The sequence below is a fragment of the Mustela nivalis genome (genome assembly GCF_964662115.1).
Source record: "Mustela nivalis genome assembly, chromosome: 10".
In the NCBI taxonomy this organism is placed as follows: Eukaryota; Metazoa; Chordata; class Mammalia; order Carnivora; family Mustelidae; genus Mustela; species Mustela nivalis.
The window spans coordinates 5,790,411-5,813,091 of record NC_139029.1 but is presented as its reverse complement, the minus strand read 5'-3'; the positions used below and the strand labels follow the sequence as shown (position 1 = coordinate 5,813,091).

Below are 22,681 nucleotides of genomic sequence, written 5' to 3'. Positions count from 1 at the left end.
TGGAATCAAAAAAGGCAGATGAGAAAAAGTGTTAGGGAAATGGAGAGAAATTGGAACTCTCCTGCATTGGGGGAGGAATATAAAAAGTTGCAGCCAGTTTGAAAAACAGTCTGGCAGTTCCTCAAAAAGTTAAACACAGAGTTACCATATGACCAGCAATTCTATTCTAGGTAGTACCCCCAAAGAATTGAAAACATGTGTCCACACAAAAACGTGTACACAGATGTTTATAACAGCATTACTCATAATAGCCAAAAAGTGGGCTATCAACATCTAAAAATAACAAATGTGGTGTGTGCATGCAATGGAATCTTGCTCAGCATTAAAATAAATGAAGGTATTGATACAGGCTACAGTGTGGATAAGCCATAAAAACGTGCCAAGTGAAAGAAATCAGTCACGAATGAGGATTTAGTATCTTATTATTTGCCCGGAATAGGCAAATCCACAGACACGGAAGGAGGGCTAGGAATCCCTGGGGGCGGAAGGGAGGGGGTAAAAGGAGAGTGACTACTACCAGTTCCTTTTCCAAGTGATGAAACCCTTGGGGAATTAGATAATGACAGTTGCACGGACTTGTAACGGTTGTACAGACTTGTGAATATACTGTAAACTATGGAACTGCACACTCAAAGGGGCCAATTTTGTGGTATGTGAATGGCATCTCAATTAAAAAAAATAAGAAATTTTTAAAGAAGTAAAAACCAATAAGTCGGAAATTAATATTTCACTACAAAAGAAACCCTAATAAGCTTGACTTTACTTTTTGACTTTATTTTTTTTTAAAGATTTTATTTATTTATTTGACAGAGAGAGATCACAAGTAGACAGAGAGGCAGGGAGAGAGAGAGAGGAGGAAGCAGGCTCCCCGCTAAGCAAAGAGCCCGATGTGGGACTCGATCCCAGGACCCTGAGATCATGACCTGAGCCGAAGGCAGCGGCTTAACTCACTGAGCCACCCAGGCGCCCCTTTTTGACTTTATTTTTAAGAAATAAATGAAAACACTCCCTTCGCAAAGCAACCATCACTACCCTGTGAACAGTCCGGGTACCGCTGTACGAGGAAGGATGGTCACACTCCACGGTTGTTCTGCCCCTGGTGGAAAGAACGCCTCGGCCCCTCACCCAGCGCACAACACCGCACACCAGCTGGCTGAACGGAAGGTAACACTAGCCCTAAACATGCCAGCCCTTCCCTCTCCAGGACGGGACGTCCTAGCCATCTGGCTAGAGCACGGGTGGCCCTGGCGCGGGAAGGGAGCCAGGCGGGGCGCGGGGACGCGGCAAGAGACGTGGGAGCCACGGGGTGGGGGCTACAGGGCGTGGGGGCGTGGCTCGGGACGGACGTTCGGGGGTCCAGGCGCCCCGCCGCGGACCACGCGCTAAGGCCACCGGGAGGGCGGTGGAGGGCACGCGGCCCGGGCCGGGGCCGGAGGAGGAGAGCGGGGCGGAGGGCGCGGGGTCGGGGGCGGAGCTCAGAGGGCGCCAGGGGCTGGGCGGAGCGCGGAGGGCGCCGGGGGCGGGGTCGGGGCGCAGAGGACCCCGGGATCCGGGTTGGGCCGGGAGCGGGAGGCGGGGGCGGGGGGCACCGGGGCCGGGGTCCGGAGACCGCGGGCCGCGGCCGAGGGCGGGCGACTGAGGGCTTAGGGGTGTGGGGCGGGGCGTGGAGGGGGCGAGGGGTGGAGCGCGGGGGCTGGGGCGGGGAGAGGGGCGGGGCGTGGAGGGGGCGGGCCGCAGGGCCGCGGGCCCGGAGGGACCGGGAGTGGCCGGGACGCGAGCCGTGGGCGCGTCTGTGCCCAGACGGCGGCGGCGGCGGGAGCCGCACGCGCGTCCCGGCCTCTGTCCCCGCGGCGCCGCGGCCGCGGCCCCCTGCCCGCCCGGCCATGCCGTCGCCCGCGCCGCCCACCGTGCTGCTGCCGTCGGAGCGCGCCGTGGTGCTGCTGTCGTGCGTGCTCTCCGCGCTCGGCTCGGGTCAGCTGGTGGCCACGCACGCCCTGTGGCCCGACCTGCGCACCCGGGCCCGGCGCTTGCTGCTCTTCCTGTCGCTGGCGGACCTGCTCTCGGCCGCCTCCTACTTCTACGGGGTGCTGCAGGACTTCGCGGGCCCCTCGTGGGACTGCGTGCTGCAGGGCGCGCTCTCCACCTTTGCCAACACCAGCTCCTTCTTCTGGACCGTGGCCATCGCCCTCTACCTGTACCTCAGCATCGTCCGCGCGGCGCGCGAGCCTCGGGCCGGCCGCCTGCTCTGGGCCTTCCACGTCGTCAGGTGCGTGGCAGCGGCGCCTTCCCTCGAGTCCCCGACCCCCACCTGGGACCTGCCTGCTGCCTTGTGGCCCTTGCGCCTTTCTGGCACCCGCGTCTTGGTCCGAGCCCTGGCCGGGGGCGCAGAGGGTCGTGTCTGCTCGTGTTCCGAGGCGGTCGGGGGCCGGCGGGAAGACGCGGGGGGAGCAGTGGACCTGCCCTGAGCATCAGGGCAGAGGGCACCCCTTTGGGCCGGCTACGGAGCCCGAACCTCCCGGAGAGGTGGGGGGCCAGCGCTCAGCCCTCGTAACTTGGAAGCACCTGGGGAGATGGCACCTGGGGAGATGGCGAGGACACCTTATGCCTTTTGACTCCTGCTTCCCTGCGACTGGCCATCTCTGCCGCCCATGGGGAGAAGCTCCTCCTTCCCAGGCTGAGGGGGGAGATAGGTGCTGCTCCAGGCTGGAGAGGGCGGCGGTGCCCAGTCCAACCCTGTGCCACAGTAGGTGTGATGCGTTCAGCCCCTCCCAGGCTGGCTACCGGCGGCCAAATGCAGTGTCTCAGCGGGAAGGTTTAGAGAGTATGGTCTTCAGTATTTTGTCTTTGGTCATCTCTAGACCCAGATGATCTGGACTTTGTAGGGTTCAGAACCTCTGAGGGTGAGGTCAGTGGCAGGGGCTGGTCTGAAAGAGGGCCCCCAGGTGCCTGGAGTCTATGACAGTAGAGTCAATGGAGGGCTTTGCCCGGCCCTGGCATTAGAGGCACCTCATCAGGACACCCTCGCCTGTTGCAGGTCGCCCTTTTCCTGGTGTAATTTCCCCAGTCTGAACACCGATGGTGTCCTGCACTCCACGCAAGGCAGGAATCCTACAGGGCTCGTTGATCCTTGGCCCTCTCCCAGATAAGAGCACCCAGTACTACCCTAATTATAGGACCTCACTGTTAAATACTTGAGTGCTTTCCATAAGACTGAGGACAGTCAGCACTTTGGCAGAGACAGGTCACCTGGATGTCACAACGGTGAGATCACAAGCCTGCAAGAGTCACTTGACCTCTGGGGCTCAGAGCTGCTGGATGAATGCCAGCTGGTCCCTGGGAAGCTTAAGTGACCTGCTCCTCAGCTGTTCATGTCATAAGTTTTTCAGGGAGCCAGACAGGGCCTCAGATGCTGCAGAGACCCCCGGGGCCCCCTTTCCTCCCCTTGCAGCTTCCCCTGCCCCCCCGTCGCCCTGCTGGCCTCTGCCTATTTCAGAGACCCAGTCCTGGGCAGTCTGGCTGGGCGTACACCAGAGTTCACATACACTTGAGAAGGAGCCCCAGACTGGACCTTCCTTTGCCAAGAATCTCTTCTCTTCCCCCCTCCCCCGCTCTTAAAAAAAGAATATTTATTTATTTATTTATTTATTATTTTTATTTTATTTTATTAAGATTTTATTTATTTATTTGTCAGAGAGAGGGAGAGCAGGCGAGCACAGGGAGACAGAATGGCAGGCAGAGGCAGAGGGAGAAGCAGGCTCCCTGCCGAGCAAGGAGCCCGATGTGGGACTCGATCCCAGGACGCTGGGATCATGACCTGAGCCGAAGGCAGCTGCTCAACCAACTGAGCCACCCAGGCGTCCCAAAAAAAGAATATTTAAAAGCAGTATATTTTTTAAATGATGGAGCGAGTCTGATACATCTCCTGTAGAAAAGTATTTTCTAATGAACCTGAGTTGGGAGTTTCTTCCTTTCAGTCCTAGGGGTGTTTTCTGTGATGCTGGGAAGAGGCCTTCTAAGAAGCCAATTGGGAGTTGTTCATCTTGTCCTTGGAATGTGATCCATCAACTTCTCAAAAAAAATTACCAGGCTGCCTGGGTGCCTCAGATGGTTAAACCTCCAACTCTGACCTCAGCTCAGGCCTTGATCTTAGGGTCGTAAGTTTGAGCCCTGCACTGGGATCCACACTGGACAGGGAGCCTGCTTTTAAAAATAAATAAATAAATAAATACCTATATCCAAGCCACAAAGGGAGTTTGATAATTTGTTCTCTGGCGTTCCCTTTCAGAAGTTAGCTCTCAGCACCTTGCTGGTCTAAGAGAATTGATAGAAAACCCGTCTGACAGGATCATTTATTGACCTAGATCCTCCCAGGCCATAATGCTAATGACCTTGCTGAGGGCTCTCCAGTGGCTTTCTTTGGAGTATGAGTTTATAATGGTTAAAGACCTGTTGGCCTGAGAAATCTCATCTTCGGACAGAGACTCCTCAGTCATCCACTTTTAACCAGCTCAGCCTACTGAAGATCAGTTCTCGTCAAACCTTCAGTCTGGGAAGGCATTTTAAAACGTGATAACGCAGAGGTTGAGAATGTCTGTTGGAGTTTTTATGAAATTTTTTTTTAATTTATCTATTTATTTGACAGGCAGAGATCACAAGTAGGCAGAGAGGCAGGCAGAGAGAAAGGGGGGAAGCAGGCTCCCCGCTGAGCAGAGAGCCCAATGTAGGGCTCCATCCTCGGACCCCGGGATCATGACCTGAGCCGAAGGCAGAGGCTCAACCCACTGAGCCACCCAGGCACCCCTGAAATTATTATTTTTTTAAGATTTTATTTTTAAATGATCTCTACACCCAAATTGCTGCCCAAACCCCAAGATCATGAGTCACATGCTCTACCGACTGAGCCAGCCAGGTGGCCCTAAAATGTTTAAAAAAACAAAAAACACAAATATCCTGGTAAATGGCCAATGGAGACATTGCAACAAAGTGTCAGAATGGTTCATAAATATATAGGGGAAAGTTTCTCCCATTAGTAGTCAAAACAATACAAATTAGAACAATGAGGTACATTTTCTTATTAAATTGGGAAAAAAGTAGGAAAGCGGAATACTAATTCGATAAATGCTGGTAAAACTGTTATTTTCCGACATTGTTATTGGCAGTGGAAACTGGGATAATCCACATAGAAAGTATCTGGTTTGTACCCTTTGATCCACTAATCCTATTTTTAGGGACCTCGTCTAAGGAGATAATCCAAAATACATTCAAAGCCGTAGATACAAAGGAGTTTTTGTGGAAATTTGGAAGCAACCTGAACGTCCAAAATATAGGGGAACAGAGGGTTACTAACCGTACCCCACAGGAAACGTTACGTAGCCATCAATACTGGCTGTGAACATGATAGAATGTTAAATGGAAAAAAAAAAAAAGCCATCTCTAAAACTGGACCATGGGAAGCAGGAGACCAGATAGGATCCTACACCACACCCCTTCCCAGAAAGGACTTGCACAATGCACGACCCCCGCAGGCCCCATCGTAATACCTGAGCAGGTTCCCTTTACAGAAAGACTTTTTTTTTTGCCCACTGGGGAAGGAAGGCAACTTAGACTTTAGGCTCAAGGAAATGGTATTTTATCATGAGTTGCGTCTGGCTCCAGAGTTCTTTTTTTTTTTTTTTTTTTTTTTTTAAGATTTTATATATTTATTTGACAGAGAGAGATCACAAGTAGGCAGAGAGGCAGGCAGAGAGAGAGAGGAGGAAGCAGGCTCCCCGCCAAGCAGAGAGCCCGATGCGGGACTCGATCCCAGGACCCTGAGATCATGACCTGAGCTGAAGGCAGAGGCTTAACCCACTGAGCCACCCAGGCGCCCCTGGCTCCAGAGTTCTTTCAAAGTGCCGGTCCATTCTTGAGCTCATTGGCCACCAGTAGTCTTGTGCTGGGCAGGATGGTCACTCTCTAGTCACAGCTCATGAGATTTGCCTGAGCTCACGAAGCCGTAAATGGTTATGAACTCCAAGGGTCGGTTCTCCATTTATGATCTTGTCTTGTCTCTTGACCTGAGGATAATTCTTAAGGTTGGGATATCATTACACGATTTATTTGTAACTTTCCAGATTTCTGCCGTTACAAACATGGTATCACATTGGCTTCTGCCTTCCGTGTTTATTTTTCTGGAGCCATTTAAGAGTATAGAGTGATGACTCCAGAACCCCTAAATCCTTTGGTGTTTTTCCAAAGGAAAGGGACCGTTTCTTAGGTGAACACGTACACCTTCCAGAAGCAGGACAATGGTGTCACCCAGAACAATGCTGTTATCGGAGAGAGGACTTTACAGGGATGTTGTCTGTCTCCTGCCAGTGTCCCCAGTGGCAAAGGGACACCCTTGGCTTGTGTCTGACTTAGTTGTCCGGTCTCTCTCTTGTCCGGCAGTCCGCAACAATTCTTTTTCCTTGGTGTTTCAGGACACTGACGTTTTTGAAAGGCGCAGGCCTGTGGTTTTGCAGAAGGTCCCTCTGCTGGGCTCCCCCGTGCTTCCCCACAGGTGGTTTCAGGTTCTGCACGGGGACTGGAATCTTTGCATGGCTTCCTCCCCGGGGACCTGGATTTGTTCTGCCTCTGGGGGCAGGAATTCTGATCGCCTGGTGAAGGTGTTTCCTGCTGGTTTTACAGGGTAGTTACTGTCCTCCCTTTTGGTAAAGAAAAATACCTCGTGGATATAAAGACCTTCCTACTCCTCAGATTTTACCCACAAGGTTAGCACATGTCCAATCTGACAGTATTCTGAAAGTGAATTTCCTGTTTCTTTGCTGCCTTTATAAGGTTGTGTGAGAATACTTAGCATCCAAGGGAAAGTCCTGGGTTAAGACACCCCTCCCTGTCCACTGACCATGAGCTGTGGAGGCAGCCTGGTACAGACCCCCCTGACCCCCGTATTTCACAGTCATGTGCACGTGCATCTGGGAGCATTCACGCTGCTCACCTGAGAAGATGTCCAGGAGCTCGGGGCCCCCCTCCCCGGACCAGGCGTTATGGGGTGTCCTGTGAGCAGGGGAGAAAGGCTGGGCTGGGGGGGAGCCTCATTGCCTCAAATCAGAAGAAAGGGTCCAAGCCAGCCAGATGAGGCAGTCATAGGCTTTCTCCAGGCACCAGGTGGGAAAGGGTGTGGGCCTGACCCATGGGCCCACCCACGCCCTGGAGATTTGCTTGGGGATTCTAGGGCAAGAGTCTGTGGTTTCCAAGTTCGCCATCAAGACCGCTGCTGCAGGGAGTGGGAAGTTCTAATGTAGACAAAAGGGGAAACACGGGGCCAGGAAGGGGAAGGTGCTCTAAGCTCTTTGATAGGGAACTAGCTCACTGTGGGGCCCAGTGATGAGGCCCCAAGCAGGTGTGTCCAAATGGGGGAGGCACGTGGCAGCTGCCGGAACAGCACCCCATGTGGCTCAGGGCTCCCCAGAATGACGAGAGTTGAACTGGCTTTGCTTTTGCCCCCTGAGAAGTGTTCAGAGGCCACTACTGCCTTGTGAGGTCTCTACGTGGTGTTTTGTGTGCACGGGAAGAGGCTGTGAGAGAGAGAGCAGGGGCTGCCCTTGACCCTCCGACCGGCTCGGCCGGGACCTGAGCCGTGTCTCTGAGCGCGGCAGGTGGCTTCCCGATGCCCACCCGCGCTGGGCCGCTCGGGGGTGTGTGCTTACCAGTTCCTTTGCACACCCCACTCCCTTCTGTGGCTGGTGCCACAGACTGACCTCGAGGTGGCCTGGCCAGTGGCTGGCCGGTTCCCTGAACTTCTCCCACGACCTACACCTCTGCGCCACACTCAACAATAAGTGCCCTTTGTTCGGGGAAGAAACCTCCGGGCCGCTCCCGGCCTTGTGAATCCTTCCACCAGGCCTGGTTCACTACGCTCTGGGCCCAGTTCTGTCTTGCCCCCAGGAGCTCTCTAAATTGGCACATTGTTGCCCAATGGTTTTGTTCTCAAAGCATTTTCTTTCTTTTTTTTTTTTTTTTGAGTTGACCTTTAAGGCTTTCCATAGACCACCCAGCCCAGGGGCCAGGCCCTGCTGTTTGGGGGAGAAGACCCTTCTGTTTCTTTCCCAGCAGGTGCCCACCCCCTGGTGGAAAGATCTGTAGGTGGAGTGAGGTTTGGGGTGAGGGGGAAGTGCGAGAACCTGACAGTGTGGGAAGGAGTGAGCAGACCTGGTAGCCTCAACCCCGCCGCCGTGACCCTGGGGCAGAGGTTCCAGAGACCGCGGGCGGGAACATCCCCATCGGAGCAGAGCCTGGGACTCCGAGGGAAACCCAGAGCATCACCGTCCAGAGACAGGCCCCCTCCTCGGGGACACCGGGTAGATGCCTGGGAATTCGGGTACTGGGGATGGCTTCCCGGCCACCTGGCTCACCGTGTGGTGCTTCTGGTCCTGCTCCTCTGGAGGAGACTGAAAACCAAAAAGATGCTGGGGCGCCTGGCTGGCTCAGTCAGAAATGCGTGCGACCCTCCGTCTCAGGGTCGTGAGTTCAAGCCCCACGATGGGCATGAAGCCTCCTTTTAAAATAAATAAATAAATAAAAATAAAAACAAAAGGATGTCACATTCCAAAGCAGAGCTCTGCTCGTGAGAGACCTGACTGGCTTTTTGTCAGTTTACCTTTTTCCCCTAAGCTTGCTGAGGGACCCCACCCGCTCTGTCAGCCCAGCTTTGGTGGGGTCCCTGGGCAATGGGCACCTGGGTCTCTCTTGCAGTTCGTAGAAAGCCTCTCTTTGTCTGTTGGGGCTGCCCTAGCAATGTACCACAGCCGAGTGGCTTAAACAAGAAAAGTCCATTTTCTCACAGTCCTGGAGGCTGGAGGTCAGAGATCGAGGTTGACAGGGCTTTCCTCTGAGGACTGTCTCTGTGGCTTGTAGGTGGCCGTCCACATCCCATGTCTTCCCATGGTCTTCCCATTGTGTGTGTGAGAGGGGGGCTCCTGATCTCTTCATATAAGGATGGCGGTCGGGCTGGGTTAGTGCTCACCCTCCAGAACATTCTATTGGTCACTCTAAAGACCTCCATCTCCACCTACAGTCAGATCCTGAGGTACCAGGGGTTAGGACTTGAGCACAGGAATTTGTTGGAGGGGGTACCCAACTCAGCTCTTAACAGCCTTTGAGGGAGGATGAAGCCGACTTGGGGTCTGACTTCGGTTTCCGGGTGAACCCAAGGGAGGGGCGTGGACATTCGGAGAAGGCCTCGGTGTCCCTCCAAGTGGGGGACTGTGCTCCGAGTGTGGTCTCCCAGGCTCCCTCCAACCCGGTGACCCCAGCGCTGCTTCTCCTCAGTCTGAGTCACAGGTTTGGAGAGAAGGGGACCAAACACCGTTCACAGCATCCCCTGCACGGGGTCCCGTGGCTTCCTTCAGCGAAGCTGCCAGTTCAGTCTCTGGTTTCAGTCCTGAGTGGGGCACCCTCTCCTCCAGCCGTCTAACCCCATCTCCCCAGCCCGGCTTCGTCCGGAGCCTCTGAACATTTGAGCTCAAGGCCCAGCATCTCCTAATGTGCATGGCTCTGAGGCCACCTTGACAATCTGAGATCTAGAAGGTGGGTCGCGAGCCTCGAGACAAGGTAGGACAGCTCCCCGGCAGGTCTGGTCTGGCCACATCCCGTCATCAGGGTGAGCCTTCGAACCCTGATGTTTTCTAGGTCATAATCAGCTAAAGTCCTTGGTCTTTTTCATGTGCTATTATTCAGTGATATTGCTTTGGATTTTGTTAATGTTTTGGTTGCTGGCTTCTCTGGGGGGAGGGGAAAAAACTATTACATGGTACGTGACGGAAGATGGAAATAGGCATCTCTGGAATGCAGGGATCGTGTCCCATGTCTCTGTGAAATGCTTTCTAGATTCACGGTGCCTACAGCTCAGGCTGGCCCCCTGGCCGGAGCATCGCTTGGCTTACCTGAGGTTGCCAAATATACTGACTTTCTCCTCACTCTTCAGATGGAGAACCTTGGGGCATCTTCAGCAAATTACCCTTTTTCTATCCTCAGTCCATTGGCGTCCTGGAGCCAGCTGGGGAGACCCAGTTATTAAATTTTAGGGCGTTTTAGGAGCTGATTGCTAAATATAATCATTAATAAAAACTAAATTATATAAACTTATAGTAAGTTGTATTAAAAAGTAGTAAAAATAGGAAAAACTATGTTTTTAAAAAGATTTTATTTATGTATTTGAGAGAGAGAGAGTGCAAGAGCATGAGCCGGGGGGTAGGGCAGAGGGAGAGGGACAAGCAGACTCCCCGCTGAGTGTGGAGCCCCCCCGAGATCATAACGTGAGCTGAAGGCAGATGCTTAACTGACTGAGCCACCCAGGTGCCCCACTAAAAACTACATCTTAATTACTTTACTATTATCTGTGAATTATTTACAACTATTATATCCGTGGTATGGAAATACGGTCAGAAATACTGTACATCTGTCTCCAGCCACGTGTGCTGATGGCTTGAAATTAGTCCTAGGGGGAATATTTGCCCTGTGGAGAATGGCAGACATGACAGATGAGGGCTTGGTTGGTTGTTCTGCTGATTGGGTAGAGCAGAGGTCAGCAAACTTTCCCTGTAGAGAACCAGAGCAGGTGTTATCTGCTCTCTATTGCCACTGTTCAACTTCTGCCCGTGTAGCCTGAAAGCAGCCCAAAACAATACACAAAGGAATGAGTGTAAACGAGGCTGTGTTGCAATACTTTATTTAAAAAAGTAGAAAGCACACTCCAGCCAGATTGGACCTGAGGGATGGAGTGTGCTGGAGCCCTTCTCTAGACTTCAGGTGATGGAGAAAATATCAGTAGGGAAGATGATACTTAAAAGTGCTGCTTGTGTGAACTTCAGAGGCGGTACCCACACGGGGTCCGGCGGGAACCCAGGTATTCAAGGGGGTGAGAAGAGGTGGTATCCTGGAGCAGGAAAAAAAAAAAAGAAAGAAAGAAAAGAAAAAAATACTCTTCCAGGGCTGGGAAATGAGTATTTGCTCCCACAAGGAAACCACTCCCTGGTCACCATTTGTCTCGTCCCTTAGGTCTTCCTTTTTTCACATGATTCTTATATGGGAAGGAAAATGAAAACACAACCAGCTTCACGTCCTGAAACTACTTTCATTTCATTCCAACCAACACGTCCCGTGAGGCTCAGGTGGCTCTCCGGAATCCGCCACCAGGATCGCAGCGTGTGGTGTGATTACTTGCAGACTGGCTGCCTCTGGGTGCCTCTGGGTGCCTCTCGTCTTTCTGTCAGTTAAAGTAATAAATGTCCTTGTGCAAGCATACATCTGTGCACACGCACACACGCACAGATACGTCTGTGTGCGGAACCTGTTGCTACGCGTTACCAACACCACAGCGCCCAGCCCCACAAATTACAAGTCCGGCAGAGCCTGCTTGGCTGGGTCCGTGGACTCTCCTCCCTCCCCCTCCATTCCCACCCCTCCCCGGTATTACTTCTTCTTACCACCTCCACTGAAATACCTCTCGAGCAGCTTCTGGCCACACGTGCTTAGATTCAAATAGTGACTCTGATTGATCAGCCCACATTCTTTTTTTTTTTTTTTTTAAGATTTTATTTATTTAACAGAGAGAGAGAGATCACAAGTAGGCAGAGAGGTCGGCAGAGAGAGGGGGGGAAGCAGGCTCCCCACAGAGCAGAGAGCCCGATGCGGGGCTCGATCCCAGGACTCTGAGATCATGACCTGAGCACAAGGCAGAGGCTTAACCCACTGAGCCACCCAGGCGCCCCAATCAGCCCACATTCTTAACCCGTGAAAGCCCTCTCTGCCTGTTGGGACTTCTCTCTGGCTATTTCCCAACATAAACTTGGCTCCAGGTGCACCCAAGTCAGAGAGAGGAAATACATCACTTTGTAGATTTCTTACCCCGATGAGAGCCCAGAGGGGTCTGTCTCCGGGTGGGGCCCAGGTCTCCTACGAGGGCCACCAAGATGCTGAGGAAGGAGAAATCACTGCCTATGAGTCCGCTCCCTCCTCCTGCATGTCTGCCCTGTGCGCGCAGCCCCCTGCAGGGTGAGCTGCCCTCCACACCAGGCTTTTTTTGGTCAGTCGGTTGCAGGGTTCCTTGGAGGAACCCAGTAAACCATAAAGTGATGAGTACAGTTTTAGTACCTTAAAAGCCTTTTACTTGGGCGCCTGGGTGGCTCAGTCTGTTAAGCATCTGCCTTTGGCTTGGGTCATGATGCTGGGGTCCTGGGATCGAGCCCCACATCGAGAGGGGGTGGGTCCCTGCTCAGTGGGGAGCCTGCTTCTCCCTCTCCCTTTGCTCCTCCCCCCTGCTCATGCTCTCTCTCTCTCTCAAATGAATAAATAATCCTTAAAAAAAAAAAAAAGTCTTTTACTTCTTTTTCAATGACAATGACATCCTTGCAGCGAATGTTAAGGAGTGACTCGGGGAAGGCCGTCTCCTCCACTGGCCTCAGACTTCGTTCATTCAGCAGGTCCTTGCTTGGCCCCCACCAGGCGCCAGGCGCTGTTCTAGATGCCGGAAAGCACAGAGCACCTGCCCTCATGGCGCTCATAGCTGGGACATACATTGTCTCCAGATCCCAGGACACCGTGAATCGTTAAGTGGTGACCCTGTATTATGACAAAGCAGTTTGACACTAATCTGTATCAGCTTCACAAACAAGTAACCAATTAGATCAAGCGTTTAAAATGGACAAACTCCTGGGGGTAACTTGGTCCCTTTCTCGTAACCCTTTAACTTCTGTGGGTTTGTTGTCCCTTCTGTGCCTTTGTGATGTCAAGGAGAACATTCCCACCTCCCCCACCTTCCCCGCTGAGGGGGGAGAGTGGATGCGGAGGGTGAGGTAGCTCTGCCTCATGCCCTCACCTGGGCCCCCAGAGGCCAGTATGCGAAGGGGGGGCGGGTCAAACAGGCAACCCCATTCTGAAAGTGCCCAACGCAGGGTCCTTCCAGGCCCGGGGAGTTGGCTTTCTCTGTCCCGCACAGCCCCGCAGCATCTGGAGAACCTGATTGAACACAGCACTTCTACTCATTTTGGCAAGACTAACATGCAGCTGTGGTCCCATCATTGTTCTAGAACTTTCTCTCAAAAAGAGTTGCTCCTGGCTGGCTCCGTCGACTCAGGGCATGCAACTCTTGATCTCAGGGTTGTGAGTTTGAGCCCCAGGTTGAGGGTAGAGATTCCTTAAGTAAATTAAAAAAAAAAAAAAAAAAAAAAAAGCCACTGTTGCTTACACAGAGCTCTCAGCATATAACCGATTTCTGAGCTGAGTGTCTCATCGATGACAGGGTCCTGCTTATACATGGCCTGTCCTCCAGTGACTGACCTGGGCCATGGCTCCCAGGAGCAGAGACGGCACAGGCCCTCCAGGCCAGAATCCTGGGACGTCGGACACCACTCAGGACCGCAGTCAGACTCACTGACATACTTACCTAGTCCCGTGTGCCAGACATGCTCCCGTCAGTTTATTCCCATAGTGACCTGCTCTCTTCTAGACACCGTGCCCGTCCCCACTTTGTGGAGAAAAACACGTGTCGAGGCCGAGTGGGGTCAGGGCCAGCTTGGACCCTGCTTCTTGCCCGGCAGCCCAAGCTCTGAGCGCCCCCAGGGTGCCCACGAAGCCTGTGTGTCCCCCTGGCCTGTGTTAAGTGCTTCGCAAGCAGACCTGTGCGGGGACACTGGGAAGCTCCTTGGGGCTTGGCATTATCTGGCCGTGTTGCCGTCAGGGGAAGCTCTTGAAAAGTCAGCCTGGCGCTGCCCTAAGAGGGGGTCCCTGTGCCCGGCCTGATGCTTTAGAGGCCCCCCCCTTTGATCTTTGCCAGGAATACCCCTTCTCAGAGAGCAAGGAGCCCTCAGGTCCGGAGAGATGTGTCTACTACCCAAGCCCCTTGTCCCCCTTCTAGATCCTGCTGCAGGTGCGCGGGACCCCGGAAGTCCCTGCTGCGGCAAAGCCAGGCTGCCAGGGTGTAGACCCCAGACCCAGGCGGCCAAGGGGGCTGTTGGGTGAGACACAGGCGCAGGCCACCCTGGGGGCAGGAGGGAGCCGCCCTCCCCAAGCCGCAGCCTTCTCGCGCCCATCTCCAAGAAGCCCAGCAATTCTAAATTACAACTCGGCCTCCGAAGGGCTGGGGGGTGTGTGGGTCCAGGCAGGAGGCCAGGACATCCCTGCGTCCTCTGCCCCCGGCGCTGTGACAGTAGGGTAGGCCTGCGGGGCTGGGGCAGAGCGGTGCTGGGGGCGAGGGCAGTTGAGGACCAGTTGAGGACCCCTCCCCCACTTTCTCCAGGGATGCCGTGTGGTCCGGGGTTTGGGGGGGCGGCCCTTGGCTTTGCCCCTTCTGGCTCTGCTGGGAGCAGGGCCTGACCGGGGCTGCCCCGTGTGCCCGTTGTCCCTCAGCTGGGGCGTCCCGCTGGTCATCACCGTAGCCGCTGTCGCTCTAAAGAAGATCGGCTATGACGCATCGGACGTGTCCGTCGGCTGGTGCTGGATCGACCTGGAGGCGGAGGACCGCCTGCTGTGGATGCTGCTGACCGGGAAGCTCTGGGAGATGCTGGCTTACGTCACGCTGCCCCTGCTCTACTTCCTCATCAGGAAGCACATAAACAGGGCGGTAGGTGCCTGCGGCCGCCCCCTCCCCAGGCCCCCAGACCACAGCTCCCGGCGGCCGTGACACCCTAGCACCCGGTGCTGGGCTCCGCCACTCAGGACAGGCCAGGGGGACGCCCCATGGCCATCGGGTTTGCTAGTTATGCGGTCCCAGAGGGAGTGGGTCCTGTTGCTCTCCGTTGTGGACAAGGAACCAGAGGCCAGCAGAGGCGAAGGGGCTCCCCAGACTCACCCAGCCCCTGAGGCCCAGGCCCTGTGCGTGGCCTCTGGGAGAAGAGCGTCCAGCCTGTGATCTGGGCACAGGCCTCTACTGCCCCCTCCTGGCAGGCCTCCAGGCTTGCGCCACCTCCAGGGGAGCGCATCCCAGCAGTTGAACTGGGATGCCCTTGAGAGACGGGAGCTTGGGCTTTTGTACTGCGACACAGACGCCACACCGCGTCCCCTGTGGCCACTGAACGTGGGTCATACATGTAGACTCTTCAGGGTCTCAGGAGCTCAGAGAGCAAGAGCTGGGCTGGCTGCAAAGTCCAGGCAAGAATTTTTTTCCTCCGACGACGTGGCCAGATGATTCCTTGTCCTTAACTGCGTGGCTGACAGGTCGCGGGGCGGGGGTGGTGGGTGTCCTGCGCGGGGACAGGGCGGGAGCGCCGAGGGGGCGCGTCCGTATCCGGGCCCCAGGATGCTGCGGCCAGCGCGTCCGTATCTGTTCGGGGCTTTGTCTTTGCCCGTTTCTCGGGGGCTGAAACTGCAGGGGCATGTGTCCCCTGTCTTGGGTCTTTCGCGGCATCCTGTGACATGGCGGCCGTTTCCGAGTTTGTGGGGTGCTCCCCACGGCTGACTGTGCTCCCGCCTGTGGATTCTGGGTCTAGACTTCAGGTTCTCTTTTCACTCAGAAAGTCCACTGCCTCCCCACCTGCCCCCACCCTCTTCCGATACCGCGGGGCTTACCAACAGGCCTGAAATCTGTCTTCTTGCTGGTCTCCTGCCTGGGCCGGGGGCACCCTTCTTGGCTCCTTTTTTGCCCTGGGAAGGTTCTGGATGCCCAGGCTGCCCCTCTGCAGCTGCTCTTCTGTGGGCCTCTCTTCTTCCTTGGCCTTTGCGGGGAACCTGGGGCCGTGCGTGGGAAGCCAAGGGGAGAACCAGTCCTCTCTCACAGCTCTGCAAGTGTTTTCCAGAAAACGGGAAGACTAGTGGGCAGGGAGGTGTAGGGGTTGTTCTCTGCCTCTAGCTAGGAAGGAGAGCTAAAAATAAGTCCCTCTGGGTGGCTCTGTTGGTGAAGTGTTGGACTCTTGGTTTCAGCTCAGGTCATGATGGGGGGAAGAAGAGGGGGATCAAGCCCTGAGCCAGGCTCAGTGCTGAGCGCAGAGTCTACATCAGATAGATGTAGATTTTCCCTTCCCCTCTGCTCCTCCCCCCACCCCGCCTCTGCTCATGCACCCCCTCTCTAAAATAAACAAAAATAAAATTTTTTAAAAAGATTTTTATTTATGGGACAGAGAGCACAAGTAGGGAAAGCAGTAGGCAGAGGCAGAGGGATAAGCAGACTCCCCACTGAGCAGGGAGCCCGATATGGGGCTCGATCCCAGGACCTTGGGATCATGACCTGAGCCGAAGGCAGACGCTTCACCAACTGAGCCACCCAGGCACCCCAAAAATAAAATCTTAAAACAAAGAAATATAAGTGAACTGGAACGAACTTTGCAAAGAAGAGGACAGCTGCCCTGCTCCCCTGTGCGCTCACCGCACCCCTGCCAGGCTGTTCTAAGCCCCAGGGGAGGAAGGCAGGAAGCAGGTGCTGAGCAGGGCAGCCTGGGTATTCACAATGTCAGTGTTGTGACTTCTCCCCTCACCCAGGCTGTCACAGGACACAGGACCAGGCTCAGAAACACATCTCTGTTATGAGCAGTTGCACCTTTTTTTTTTTTTTTAAGATTCTGTTTATTTATTTGAGAGGAAGAGAGAGAGACAGCGAGAGCAGGGAGGAGAGGGAGAAGCAGATTCGCCGCTGAGAAACGAGCCTGATACGGACCTCAGTCCTAGGACCCAGGCACCGTGACCTGAGCCAAAGGCAGATGCTTAATAACTGAGTCACCCAGGGGTCCCTGCATCTGTTTTTACAAATTCAGTTGAGATCTGGAAATGGAGCTTCCTGCCTTCCTCTCACTGAAGGGTGTTCCCAGGTAGGGAAGCCCAGAGCCTGTGCCTGCTCACCTTTTCTTCTGCCCCAGTTTTGGATGGAGCCCCTCCTTCATAGCCTTTGCCCTGGGGGAGCTTGCATTCTAGAAGGGGAGGGCAGGACGATAATAAGTAACAGGCCTGATAAATAAGGATGAATGCCATCTAGGAAGAAGGATGGTAAGAGCTACCAAAAAAAACAGGCAAAAATAAAGAGCAGAATCTGGGGACAGGGCTACCTGGGAAATAACCTATGCACTTGAAATGGGATTGTCAGGAGGCCTCCTCCAGGGGGCGACATTGAGCAAAGGAACGAAGAGGGTGAGAGAGTGAGCCTCCAGGCAGATGGGAAACAGCACTCCAGCTAGTGCAAAGGCCCTGTGGTAGGGTGTGCAGGGGGGGAATATGTTTGGGGAATAATGAGGAGGCCTGTGTGGCTGGAGTAAATGAAGCGAAAGCAGCAAGCATGAGGTCAGAACTAGATTAGAGTCTGAAACCTTCAGGTAGAACTGAATCTGACTTAGGTTTCCAAGGAACCGCACTGCTCCCTGGCTAAGAATAAGACTGCAGCGAGAAGGAGTTTGGATATGAGGGCGATGGAGGAAGACAGCTAAGACAGACTTGCCGCTGCCCAGAGGAGTGGTGGTGGCACTTGGACCGGGCTGGTGGCAGTGGCAGTGGACAGGGCATCGGGGTTCTGGCTCTCTTTTGAAGGTGGAGCCTGCAGATCTTGGCCAGAGGAGGGACGTGGGTGGCAGCAACAGGAGAGAGTTTGCGGCCCTGGGTACCTGGAAGGATGCGGGTTTGTTGGCCGAGGTGGGGCAGTGCACGCTAGGCCTGGGGGTGAGGATCCTGCGCGGTGCCCTGACACCAGAAATGTCATCCGTGGCTCAGACCCCCCGCATGGGGCTGCGCAGCATGCAGTGGGGTGAGGGCGGCAGGGCAGCCCGCCGTGCTCACCGCTGTTCTCCGCATCGCCTACACAGCACGAGGCACTGTCGGAGTACCGGCCCATCCTCTCCGAGGCACACCGGCTGCAGCGCCACGCCTCCGTGGCCGACAAGAAGCTGATCTTCATCCCTCTCATCTTCATCTGCCTCCGGGTCTGGAGCACCGTGCGATTCGTCCTGACCCTCTGTGGCTCCCCGGCCGTGCGGTCACCAGTGCTGGTCGTTCTGCATGTATGTGGGCCTGCCCTCCCCGGCCCTTGCCTCTTCCCTGCCCCCACCCCCAGCCTGGGAAGGGTGTGTGCTTCCCAATGCACTGGCTGGCAGGGATCCTGGTTCCCTGCCTGAGCCGGGGAGCCTTAGTGAGAGAAGGGGGAAGGGCAGTGAGGCTGTCCTACGGCCCAGGAGCATGAAGGGGTCTCCAGGGGCCTGGGAGTGATCCTGGCCTTCCAACCCCAGAAGGCCTGCACATGGGGGTTGCAGACCATCCTCAGCAGGGGGAGGACAGGTTCTGGGGTCCGCAGCACTTCCCAGTCTCCTTCTGTGGGCACGTCCGCCCCCCTCCAGCCCTGGCACTTGTGCCTCTCCTCTTCTCCCCAACAGGGTATCGGGAACACGTTTCAGGGCGGCGCCAACTGCATCATGTTCGTCCTCTGCACCCAGGCTGTCCGAACTCGGCTCTTCTCCCTCTGCTGCTGTGGCTGCTTCTCCCAGCCTTCTGCCGAGAGCCCGGCTGGCCCTCCCAAGGCTCCTGCATCCTCCAAGACAGGAGAATCTCAGGGATCCGGACACACCCCAGATGAACTTCCAAGCACCTGAGCTTGCCCCTTCCTGGTTCTGTGCACAGGTGCTGCCTACCTGGGGACACGTGCTTCTGTGAGTCCCAGCCACAGAGAGTGGGGCAAGCACCCACTGGTGCTTGAAGCCTTCTGCTTTTGAAGCTCTTGACCCCCCTTGTGGGGGAGTGACCACAGACTCAGCTGCTTCTACCTCCTAGACCCTCAGGTGGCACAGCCCCACTTCCACCTGTGTCCTGCTGCACGCAGGGGCACTTGCCTGCATGAGGGTCGGCAGTGAGATCGGTACGTGATCACTGTCAGGTTGCCTACCACAGGGCCTTTGCACTAGCTGTTCCCACAGCTGACCACACAGCACTGTTTACAATTCGAGGGACCCACACCTAGGGGAAAAGCACAAAGAGATATATATGTATAACATGCACCCGTCCTAAATAAAATACCAGGGGTTACCCCAGGTGCGTCCCCCAGTTAGATGTCTCGAAGCTGATTTTTGGTTTGTCAGAACATTGAGATTGCCCAGAGAGCCCAGCTTTTCTTGGATAGCTTTGCTGGCCAGCAAAAGAGCCAGTTCCCTTTAACTAGGTGGAAGGTTCCCATGAGGTTTCTGGGCATCTGGTCTCCTTGGGACGTCCAGATCCAACCCTCGATGCAAATTGCACTTGACTTGCCAGTCTAGGCTAGAACCCAGACTCCTGCCTGCCTCCACCAGTCTCTTTGATACCCAGTTCCCTTCTCCTTCGCTTGAGCTGGAACAGGGACAGGAAGAGGCATTGCAGGGAATCCCAGTGGATGTTGGATGCCTCCTCAAGACTGGACGGGCGAGCTGGGGAGGGATTTGGCTGATTCACTTTCTGGCTTAGTTTTTCCTAGGCAGGGTGACCAGAGAGTTGGTGAATGACCCAAATAACAGATTCCTCCAGAAGGTGAAACTTTGGGGAGTGGGTTGGGTGAAGTGACACACGCATCATGGGGTGATTATTTACATTTAAAAGAAAAGGATCAAAAATAAACCCGTATCTCTATAGTCATGGCTCTTCCACCAACTTTTTCCTGTTCCTTCAGAAAAACGTTTCTCTATTAAGTCACAGAAGCCACTGGCTAAGGTGGCAGGTGTTAGTGTCGCGGCAGGCGGCTTGGGGAGGGAGAGTACAACTTCAGCCTATCCATGTCCCTCCCCTGGGTTCGGTCAGAACTCTGCCAAACCGAAGTGATCTTCTGAACCAGTAAGACGTTTCTGGATTAAAACCAGCGCCACCATACTGTGGATCCCCATTTTATTCTCCAAACCAAAATCTGTCACAGGAAGAGAGTCTGAAAGAAAGAGTTGTCAACAGAGCTATATCCAAAATGCTCATTTTTGGTTTCCTTTTTTTTAAGTTTTCTTTATGAAAATCAGCAAGCGGTGATCATCCCCCTTACGACTTACGGTAAGCCCTGGGCGACCCTACAGAAAGCTACTTGCTGGTAGGCTGAGCTCCTTTTTTTTTTTTTTTAAAGATTTTATTTATTTGTTTGACAGACAGAGATCACAAGTAGGCAGAGAAGCAGGTAGAGAGTTGGGGGTGGGGAGCAGGCTCCCTGCTGAGCAGAGAGCCCGATGTGGGGCTCGATCCCAGGACTGCTCATGATGTGGGGCTCGATCCCAGGACCGCTCATGACCTGAGCGGAAGGCAGAGGCTTTTACCCACTGAGCCACCCAGGTACCCCCCCCCCTTTTTTTTTAAGATTTTAGGTAAGCCAATCTCCTTACAGAAATGGCCAAGGTAAGAGGAATCCAGGGACTCCCTAGAGACGGTGGGTCTTAACCAGTTATGATCATGGGCCCATAGCTGGTTAAGACCGTCACGTTAGCTTCTGGGACGGAGCCGACATTCCGGAAATTGCTTGCTGCAGGAAAGAAAATGGTTCAGAGCGGAGTTAGCCTGCGGGCCACGAAGCCTGCGGTGAGAACAAAGCCTGCTCGGAAGAGAGCCCCAGAGTCTGGCTCAGCCGGCAGTGCTGGCTGCCCGGCCCGGCGCGGCTCCCACAGGACTGGCCAGGCCTGGACGTCCGCCGGCGGGCCGCGGCCAGGGAGGCCCGGGGGCAGGAGTAGGGGCTCGGGAGAATCCCTGGGCCGCTGGGGACCCCTCCGGTTCTCATTCCTCTCGTTTGATGCCCCTGCTGTGTGCTGGCTGCTTTGGTCAGAACCACCCAAAAGGGACCCCCTGGTCAGAACCACCCAAAAGTGACCCCCTGGCTTATCTTATTCCCATCTCCGCTCCCCAGGCTGCCCGCCGCGGGTCTGCGGAGCCCAGATGTGTTACTGTGGTTGGTGGAGACATGTGGGCCGGAAAGGGGTGCGGTCGGCGGGGGCGGGGCAGAGGCGGAGCTGAACCTCTGTGGGGTTCAAAACTGGAATGTGGTGGGATGAAGTTGTGTCTTAGGAGCCCAGGAGGGGCTCCTGCTTCCCATCAGAGCTTGGCTCGGCCCCGGGGGTTTCTTTCTCTTCCACCAGCCCTGCTGGCGACCCTCCCCTGCGGCCTCCCAGCGGCGCAGACACGGGCAGGTGCTGCCGCCCCATCCGGTGTCCTCAGCCCGCCGCCCTCTCAGGCACTTTCTGAACCTCGGTCTTTGAGTCAGGCATGTTCTGCCTCTCTGTGCATCTGAGCTCTTTATGTTTGTTTGTTTGTTTTGTCTTTGAATAAAGAGTATTAATTGGCCTGGGGTTAAGGGTGCCGCACAGAGCTCCTCTTATGTACACGACAAGAAGAAACATTGTACAAGAAACTTTTTACAAACGTCCTGCCCCGGCATAATAACAGCCCGAGGTCTTTTTGGCCGGTGCAAAACTGTATTGAAACCCTGGGTCGAAGCCAAAGTTTTGCTATTTTAAATTAAATAAAATACTTATTTTTCTCTTCTGTGTTTGATAAACTGTTTTGGCTCCGATGGGGTTGCAGGGGCGGGGCGGGGCGGGGTGGGGTGGAGGCCGTATTGTCGAGAGGCGCCTGGGTGGCTCAGTGGGTTAAGCCTCTGCCTTTGGCTCAGGTCTTGATCTCAGGGTCTCTGCTCTTGGAGGGTGCTTGCTTCTCCCTCTCCCTCTGCCCCTCCCCCCCACTTGTGCGCGCTCTCTCTCTCAAATAAATAAATAAAACCTTTATTTAAAAAATACACATTTGTCCAAACTCACTCAATGTCCAACACCAAGAAGGGACCCTAACGTGCTCATACAGACACTTGATGACTATTTGCCCAATAGGTTCGTCCAAGGTCACGAGCACAGCATTCTGGTGGAGAGTGTAGGTAACGGGAAAGGCCACGCGTGTGTGGAAGTCGGGGTATACGCGCGACCTCGGCACTTGCCCCTCACTTGCACTGTGAACCTAAATCTTTCTAAGAATCAGTCCTCATAAGATTAACTAATTGAAAATACACTGACTAGCCCCTAGAAATGGCTTGCCTCTTTGTTACATTAATTTTGCTATAAAGAAGCAACAAGCAGGGTGGCTCAGTGGGTTAAGCCGCTGCCTTCGGCTCAGGCCCTGATCCCAGGGTCCTGGGATCGAGTCCCGCATGGGGCTCTCTGCTCGGCAGGGAGCCTGCTTTCCTCTCTCTCTCTCTCTGCCTGCCTCTCTGCCTACTTGTGATCTCTCTCTGTCAAATAAATAGATAAAATATTTAAAAAAAAAAAAAAAAAAAAAAGAAGCAACAAGCACAAACTTCAATCGTCCTGAAAGAGCAGTGCCTTGGGCGCCTGGGTGGCTCAGTGGGTTAAGCTGCTGCCTTCGGCTCGGGTCATGATCTCGGGGTCCTGGGATCGAGTCCCGCATCGGGCTCTCTGCTCAGCGGGGAGCCTGCTTCCTCCTCTCTCTCTCTGCCTGCCTCTCTGCCTACTTGTGATCTCTCTCTGTCAAATAAATAAATAAAATCTTTAAAAAAAAAAAAAAAAGAGCAGTGCCTTGTCCTGCCTCTTCCAGGCCATCACTGTGATGAAGTGTTTCAAGGGGGCCTTGGGGGGGGAGTCGGTTTTTTATTTTTTTTTTAGATACTCTCTCCTTTGCATTTTCCCCCAAGTCTCTAACCTAGATGCGCCACGTTTATCTGTAAGAGAATGGGAGAAGCCTCTCTCCTGCCCACGCTGAGGAAACTTCCCGCGACCCTTCGCCCCTCACGAGGGGCCAT

General features: G+C 54.5%; 1 protein-coding gene across 1 annotated transcript; it reads left to right on the top strand.

The window, feature by feature from the left end:
* Positions 1-1,736: 1,736 nt before the first annotated feature.
* GPR157 (G protein-coupled receptor 157) lies at positions 1,737-21,420 on the top strand. The gene is made up of 4 exons (XM_082685360.1): positions 1,737-2,266; positions 14,389-14,602; positions 17,760-17,954; positions 18,324-21,420. The coding sequence occupies exons 1-4, from the start codon at positions 1,884-1,886 to the stop codon at positions 18,537-18,539; spliced, it is 1,008 nt and encodes a 335-aa protein (XP_082541486.1). The 5' UTR covers positions 1,737-1,883; the 3' UTR covers positions 18,540-21,420.
* Positions 21,421-22,681: the final 1,261 nt, after the last annotated feature.

Coding starts and splice junctions, on each gene's coding strand:
- GPR157 (XM_082685360.1), top strand. CDS start 1,884: ATGCCGTCGCCCGCGCCGCCCACCGTGCTGCTGCCGTCGGAGCGCGCC. Junction 2,267..14,388: donor TGGGCCTTCCACGTCGTCAG/GTGCGTGGCAGC, acceptor GTTGTCCCTCAG/CTGGGGCGTCCCGCTGGTCA. Junction 14,603..17,759: donor GGAAGCACATAAACAGGGCG/GTAGGTGCCTGC, acceptor TCGCCTACACAG/CACGAGGCACTGTCGGAGTA.